The 8002-nt window shown below is 33.1% G+C and overlaps 1 protein-coding gene across 1 annotated transcript in view; it reads right to left on the bottom strand.

Annotated features, from left to right (window-relative positions):
* Positions 1-7521, bottom strand: part of LOC122270842 (uncharacterized) — a 12932-nt gene extending 5411 nt beyond the window's left edge. The window contains exons 1-4 of the mRNA XM_071186138.1: positions 7482-7521; positions 5798-5999; positions 3825-4092; positions 414-463 (exon numbers count right to left, since the gene is read on the bottom strand). Coding sequence (XP_071042239.1) covers positions 414-463; positions 3825-4092; positions 5798-5882 — 403 coding nt within the window. The 5' untranslated portion in view covers positions 5883-5999; positions 7482-7521. The remainder of the gene's footprint in view (positions 1-413; positions 464-3824; positions 4093-5797; positions 6000-7481) is intronic.
* Between the last annotated feature and the right edge of the window lie 481 nt (positions 7522-8002).

Genomic DNA, 8002 nt, shown 5'->3' with positions numbered 1-8002 from the left:
ACAGGATAATGCACCATGTCATAAGGGTCGAATCGTCATGGATTGGTTCGAGGAACATTCCAGTGACTTTCAAGTCATGTCTTTGCCCCCAAATTCACCTGACCTTAATCCAATAGAGCATTTGTGATCCTGCTTGGAAAACCAAATTCGTGCTGTCACGCTACCCCCTCGCAATGTGAGGGAATTGCAGGACCAGTTGGTGAGCGCTTGGTACCAGATACCTCAGACTACCTATCAGCACCTTGTGGAATCAACGCCACTGCGGGTGCTAGCAGTTTTGAGGGCTAAAGTGGTCCTACATGTTATTAGCAGGGTGGTCATAATATAATGGCTCTACGGTATATATTTATATATATATCATTATGTAATCTATAAGATAAAACTTATGGTAGAAGGAGGATCAATTAAAATACCGGAGTCTGTCGTGAAAGTAGTATCTGGCATGGTCTCGTGGGTCTCATCTCTAAAAAGATATGAATGAAAAAGTTAGTAATGTCACAAAAATAATCAATACATGAAACGTATGATCTAAGGTAAAGTTAAGTTTAGATAGAACCATACGTTAAGTTTACAATTAAAACTTTTGAGTTTTCAACTATCATTGAAAGCAGTGCCAGTTTTGTTAAAGGTTTAATAATTTAAATTGACTAAATTTACGCGGATGCATAAAAAATTTTGTAAGAGAAATGCAAAACTATTGACTAGCTGTACACAAAATTGATTTAAGAGGCATAGTTGTCAATCACATTTCTACACAATTGCTAAAACTAAACCATTGAACGAAACGCAAGATGATCGTGTTCAACCCATCTGACAAAGTAAGTACACAGCTAAAAAATTCCTATAAACGAAGCCAAGCCTTAATATAACAGCAAAGCCGAACACATTAGGTGAGATAAAAATTTGCCCCTGGTCAATGTATGACTCTTCAAGTATCAGCTTATAACATTGAAAATGACAAATAGAAAGAGATGAAACAACAGACAAATAGAAAAAGACCAATGGTGGCCGAATGATTAAGGCATTCGACTCATGAATGAAAAAAAGAATGAAGAAAGAAAGAACATTAAAAATGCCTAGTAGAAAAAGACCATTGGTGGTCGAATGGTTGAGGCATTCGACCCATGAATGCATCCTGAGATTTTTATCCCATCTTGCGTTCTTAAACATGATCTTTAATTTAAGCTTGGCTTGTTTCTTTAAGAATTTTACTGATGTACTGTGTAAGTAGAAGCCACGTAAGTAAATCCCAGGCAAGTACTACAATTACAATACCTTAGTAATAATAAGTTAATAAAATAAAGTCTTTTAAGTACTGTAAGCATAATAAGTAGAAAACCCCTTGTAAGTAGTAACTGCGTTTGTAAATCCTTTTTAAGTACTACAATTACTATAACTTAGTAATAATAAGTTAATAAAATAAAGTATTTTAAGTACAATAACTAGAAAACCGATTGTAAAAAGAAACCACGTATGCAAATTCCAGGTAAGTACTACAATTTTAAAAACTTAATAATAATAAGTTAATAAAATAAAATCTTTTAAGTACTGTAAGTATAATAAGTAGAAAACCCCTTGCAAGTAGAAACCAGGTCGCTGCATGAGCCTTTTTTTCATCCGTTGTGTCTGAAGAGAACATTGTTTCATAAAAATTTTATTTCACTTCTATAAACAGGAAATAATCACTGTGTGCCAAGTCCGGACTGTATGAAGGGTGGTTTCAGACTTTCCACTTAAGGCTTTTGAAACAATACTTGAGTTTTGCGAGCATTGTTGTTACTGGTTTTAGCATTAAAAATGGTACTCTCACTAAATTTTTACCCATAAGAAACTAATTACTGTTTCTTCCACGAAAGACAAATTATCTTGAAGTCTTTCCACTTTAATGATACCGAAATCTGACACTATTAGATAAACGAAGCCATCAACTTCAATGAGGAGAAATACAATAAATTTAATCCATAAAAATTATTTTTTACACTCTATTGCTTGCAATCTGTTTTTTATGTTTTTGTTATCTATTTTTTTAATTTTTATGTTATTTGTTTTTTTTGTTTATATTGCACAAAAATATAATAATGGCTTCATTTTAGTAAAAGAGACACTCTGGCCAGGATAGCCTGGTTGGCAGGGAGCTAGACTCACGTTTAGGAAAACTGAAGTTCGAATCCAGCCGGTCAAAAGTGTAGTGAATAGTGACTGGTGCAAATTAAATTTGTCGGATCACAAAGTCCTCCATGTTCCCATAACAAATTAAACCTCTGGGGGTACAGAATTGCAGATTGATTACTCTCTGGCTCAGATCAAAATTACGATCTGTGGATGAATGAATGGATGTATGAATGGGTGCACCCTGCAAGCGAGTGCGACGTATGGGTTCGGCAGAAGTCGAATTCTTGATAGAATAGATTGCGCCACTGGAAAACAAGAACAATCACACTTCTTGCCTTAATGGCGTACGCCAACAACAACAATGAAAGAGACCCTTTTTAGCTTTTGTGTAGGTTTGATTTTGTTAATCTTCAATAATCGTATCTTGTGCAGTTTGTTTGAGCAATTTTTCACCATATTGATTTAAAATAAATTTTCTGAAATCTAAAAGAAACAATTACGTTTATGGTGTCAAACTTAGACCCTAAATATAATTTTTTTTCCAAATCAGAGTCTTTGTGCACGCTTGGTTACTCTAAATAACAAAACGTTAAGCTATAATTAAGAGTACGTTTTGTTTTTTTACATTACAAAAAGTTCATAAGGTTGCACGCATAGAAAAAAAAGAAAATACCTACGGAACGTGTTTCGGGATTCCTTAAGAAAGATATAAACCTTTTAAAATTATAACGAAAAAACGTTCCTGAATCGCAAAATGACATTTTAGAACATGCTTTGTTGTAAGTATCGAGAAACTCAAAAGAGCACATGTATTGTTTTTTTTAAAAAAGAAAACAAAAACAAACAAACATTTAATTTGCATCAACGACTTCCTAAAGAAAGATATTTTAAATGCTAAATTTTTTTCCTGAAATATAAACTGATGTTTTAGATCACGTGTTTTTAAATTATAAACTACAAAAACTCATAAAACTGTCCATATTTCTAAGAGGGTTTATATATGTATTCTGGGTTTCTTACAAAAAGATCAAACTTTTGAAATCTTAAAAAGCGATTCTGAATAACAAAATAGAGCACGTTGTGTTGTTGTAATTAAAAAAAAAAGCATTTCGGAATTCACAAAATGACATTTTAGAGCACGTTTTTTAATTGCAAATTATTATAAACTTTTACAATTGCTTAGATACTTTTAAAGGTATTAAAATGTATTCTGGAGTTTTTATAGGAAGATCGCGTTTTTGAAATTTTGAAAAACGATTTGGAATAGCCAACTGATCTTTTAGAATACGTTTTGTTATTGTAAATTATAATTCTCATGAAACTGAATACCCTCCCTTCTTACAAATTTTCATTTTAATTATAAATTTGATTTATAAATTTCTCCTGTAAAAAGTTTATTGGACACTTCTTTAAAACTATTCAGAATGATAAAGCTATATTTTTGAGTACGAGTTTTTATTGTTAAGAACCAAAATTTTTATCCCTTTAATAAAATTAAAAATTCGTTCCTAGCTTCTCCTAAAATCCTTTTTTTGAATAACAAAATAATATTTTGAAGAACATTTCCCAAGGCAAACAAATTTAAATGAGGTATTCTGGGTTTCCTTAAAATGAAGAAATGCCTTTGGAACTTTTTAAAAATATTTTTTGAATAACAAGACAATAAATGTTAAGTGAGTTTGAATCTTTCAATTTTGTCGAATAAATCTCACTTTGGTTTCGATGTGGTCAAAGAAGATCTTGCATCTTTTACACAGAAGAAAGGCACATCTCTCCACGGACTCTGAGGAACAAAAATGTAATTCTTCTTCTCCAATATTACAGTGATGTAGCCATTGTCGTCTTTCTCCAAATTATATTTCGACCTATCGGTATCTTTCATTTTATCCGTCACCCATTGATATATTTCACTTGAAGAAATTCGTATAATAAAAAAAGGATATTCTATTCGAGTCCAGTAATGGACCCTAGTAGTTTCTCCTGCAAATTAAGAAAATATAGTTAAGGTCTGTTTATACGATCCAAGTTCTTGAACCAAGATTGGTGGAAGATTGTTTTGATTGGAACTTGGATCATGTAAATGATCATCCAAGTTCTTGGTCCAAGCGCTTGGATGATCAGGGACATTCAAGAACATGGATAGTGTCAACAAATCATTAAATTTCTTGGTCTAAGCACTTGGATGATAGTAGAGCATGTTCTATTTTAAATCGGACGTGTTTCCTCCTTTAACCAATCAGCTTCTAAAGTTTTGTGACGTCCGCAAGAAGGCATATGATTATGTCACTTTGTTGTCCGTTTTCGTATATTTTAATCCAAATAAATGAAAATATTGGGGTCTATTTGTGTTATTATTATTTTATTCGAATTTATTTTGCAATTTTGAATTCATGTAAGTATAATGTTCAGTCCGAACAATGCGCATGCGCAGGTTATTCATCCCACCAATAAGGGATATTCAAGAACTTGGATAGTATCGACGAATTATCTAATTTCTTATAGAGCAAAATTCCGACAAGTTCTCGGATTTAAGAACTTAGACCGTATAAACAGGCCTTTAGTTCTCATAACTAGAATTAACTAATCTAGTAAATCAAAATTAAATGAGTTTAAATTCGTAACTAACCACTCAACGGGATTCGTGTAATTTGGTTTTAAGAAGAGTATATTTTAACTTGTTAGATTACATAATTTCTTGAATTTTTGCAACTTTTTAAACTCCACTCATATTTGAAAGTTAAGAAACAAACACATTCTCTTGATTAACTTAAATAGTAAGGTATAGTAAGCTGAAAACAAGTAAAATTTTGTGTGGGAAAACAGTGTGGGAAAAAATGAATGTACCACCAGGAATAGTTTTTGATCTAATGATCGGATCTTCACACTTTAGAACTCAATCTTAATGGCTTGAATCTCAAATATGCTAATTAATTAGAGTGAACGATAGTTTAAGTTATAATCGTACTTTCTATGAAGTGATCGGTTTAATAGGTCAAATATTTCCTGAGAAATCAAATTTGAAAAATACACATACAACTTACTCGTACTTATATACTCATACAGCTTACTTAAAATTTGACTTCTCTGGAACTATTCGACCAATTTTGCTCAAATATTTTTTCCATGTGTACCTCACAAGAATTGTATAAAAACACAATTCAAGTTTTTTTTCTTACTTTTGATAAACGTCAAGACACGGTTCCCAGCAGATCACCGAAGTCAAGCATCACTGGCTACGGTCAGTGTGCGGGTGGGTGACCACTTGGGTCAGTCTGCGTAGGGACCGCGGGTNTATCTTTTGGTAATCGACCACTGCAACTGTATGCAAAAACGTTATAAATTCCCTTAAAAAGTTTTTGATATATGACGAAATACGCAAAAAATAAATGTAACATCGAGATTGTGGAGTGCTCTTCTGATCAAACTATATTACACAGATTACGGCAATCTCCTTAATTTTGGGAGTCAGAAATCCGAATCCGTTGAACAACAGATATGCTTATTCAGAGAAAGTACGTTTTTGTTGTTGATTTCTTAATTTAAAATATCGTCTGCATCAATTAATTAGCATATTTGAGGTCACCCTTTCAAACCAGTTCCAGAACTTGAAGAACAGATTATTAAATCAACAGTTATTCAGAGTTATCCGTTTATTTCTTTGCGCACTGTACATGGGGTTGCTTACTTTTCAATGAAAGCATGAAACTGAAGCGCAGACAAATCCTCTCGGAACTCTTCAACGGATTTGGGATGGTAGAAGTCCATACCATTCTGTTGGCAGATATTTTCAGCGTTCGTTAAGTTGTCGGCGGAGCATAGACCAACTTCATCCGTTACTGGGCAATAAGGAATCCATTCCATCTTGATGATGCAGTCAGAATTCGTATCTAAACATATATTAATAAAAAAATGAAGAAATTCTTTCAGATGGATAAAGCAAATATGGAAAAAAAGTACAGTTTGTCTATAGAAAGAACTCCTCACGCCATGAACTGCTATGAATGCAAGAAATAGCTTATTTCAAAGAGGGGAACTTTTTTCTCCCTGATTCCTTTTCTCTTGCCTACCATTGTATTAAATATAAACCCAACACTCCTAGTTGAAGTATTTGTAGCGAATCTACCACTACAAAAATTACAACTACAATTCACTAGTATATAAGACAAGTTAACTCGACTCTATGTAGGGGTACCTTTTCATAGATGACGGTTGACATAGTCGATAACTCTCCCCACATTGGTGACCTTCGGACGTGATGTGAACACGCCTACCTTGGCAGTAACGCCCACTTCGATATGAACAAGGCTATCTTGACAGTAACGCCTACTTCGATGGATGTTCCACATTGAACAGTTGACTTGCTACTTGTGACTGCAACATTATCCACCTCCTCGCGCTGTTGCAACTCAGTCTCGAGCGCATAACATCGGCCTGCATACACTCGACTGCTAAAGGCAACACAGGAGCAACTACGACCGTGAAGTTAATACACCTCTCACATTCAGCACTCAAAAAGTACGGTGATCTTAATACAGCTCTCCCGGCTTCGCACAAAAAACAGCAATGATTCAACTAGAGGTATCCATTCATCGAATTCTATCAGAGATATAATTCTGGTGGGGGAGTACTGTAGCGAATCTACCACTACAAAAATTACAACTACAATTCACTAGTATATAAGGCATGTTAACTCGACTCTATGTAGGGGTACCTTTTCATAGATGACGGTTGACATGGTCGATAGCTACAAACCCCACTTATTTAAACCACTTAAACATAGTCACCACACCTGTTGAGGGAGTTCTTTTTACAGACAGACTATAAGGACGGAGTGGGAAAAAAAGTAGTAAAGAATAAAAAAGTGGAAAAGTGGCTAAGATTTTCAAAAGTGTATATTTTAAAAAAAATCCGGATCTTGTAATTCGAATAAAGACATTTTAAGTAAACTGCATAGTATCCATAATAATTACAAATCACATTGATAACACTTTGTTTTCAATTTATATTATAAGTGGATAGCTTTTATTTCATCACCTTTCATAAGTGGATGAAGTAATCGAGTGACCTGTTTTCTCACAATTGCCACAGTCGTCTTCTTCATCGTATTCCCCCCCTTTCCAATACTACGATATCTCTCAAATTTTGCTCCCCCCTTTAAATATTATATATAAATAGCAGTAAATCATATCCTGCTAGGAATATAATATATAATTATGAATCTGTAATTTTGTATGAGACTCTAGATAAATTATTTCCTGTATATAATGTACTTTAAATGACTTTTTTACAACGTTTTAGAATTTTTCCAGATTTTTCTGCCACTAAACAAATCTATGTATCTATGATTTAAGAAGTTTTTAATAAATTACCTTTGACTTCTGTGATGCTAGCAGAATCTGATGTACCATCCCTGTAATTTATATGAAAGAAAAAATGTTACTGTACATATTCAACATACACACAACTATTCAAAATTATTGTAAAGTTATCAAATATTATGCTACATCCAATTGGTTATTTGCGATTGCCAATTGATTAAATGCAGACCTTAACTCTCTGACTACTCTATCTCTGAAAACTCCAAAATTGCTTCAAAAATTGTATCGATATTTTGTTTGCATATTTTTAATCTATATATATGTATATTGGAGAAATGAAACATGCATTTTTTCTTTCCAGAAAAAAATCTTTTATAGGTCATATCTAATAATCCTTTATAGAATTTTTTTCCAAGAGGAACTAAGCTGCTAGAAAAACCGATATCACTAACTCTATATCACTATCCGAAAACTCTATATCACTGTCAAAAATAAAATCACTTTCAGAATCTGATAAATTATCAGGAACGTGTTCTAACAGCCATTTCTGATTAGAAAAAAAAGAGGCAAAC

Source organism: Parasteatoda tepidariorum, chromosome 10 (genome assembly GCF_043381705.1).
Source record: "Parasteatoda tepidariorum isolate YZ-2023 chromosome 10, CAS_Ptep_4.0, whole genome shotgun sequence".
Taxonomy (NCBI): domain Eukaryota; kingdom Metazoa; phylum Arthropoda; class Arachnida; order Araneae; family Theridiidae; genus Parasteatoda; species Parasteatoda tepidariorum.
The sequence above is the reverse complement of the archived record's forward strand: the minus strand, read 5'-3'. Positions and strand labels throughout refer to the sequence as shown.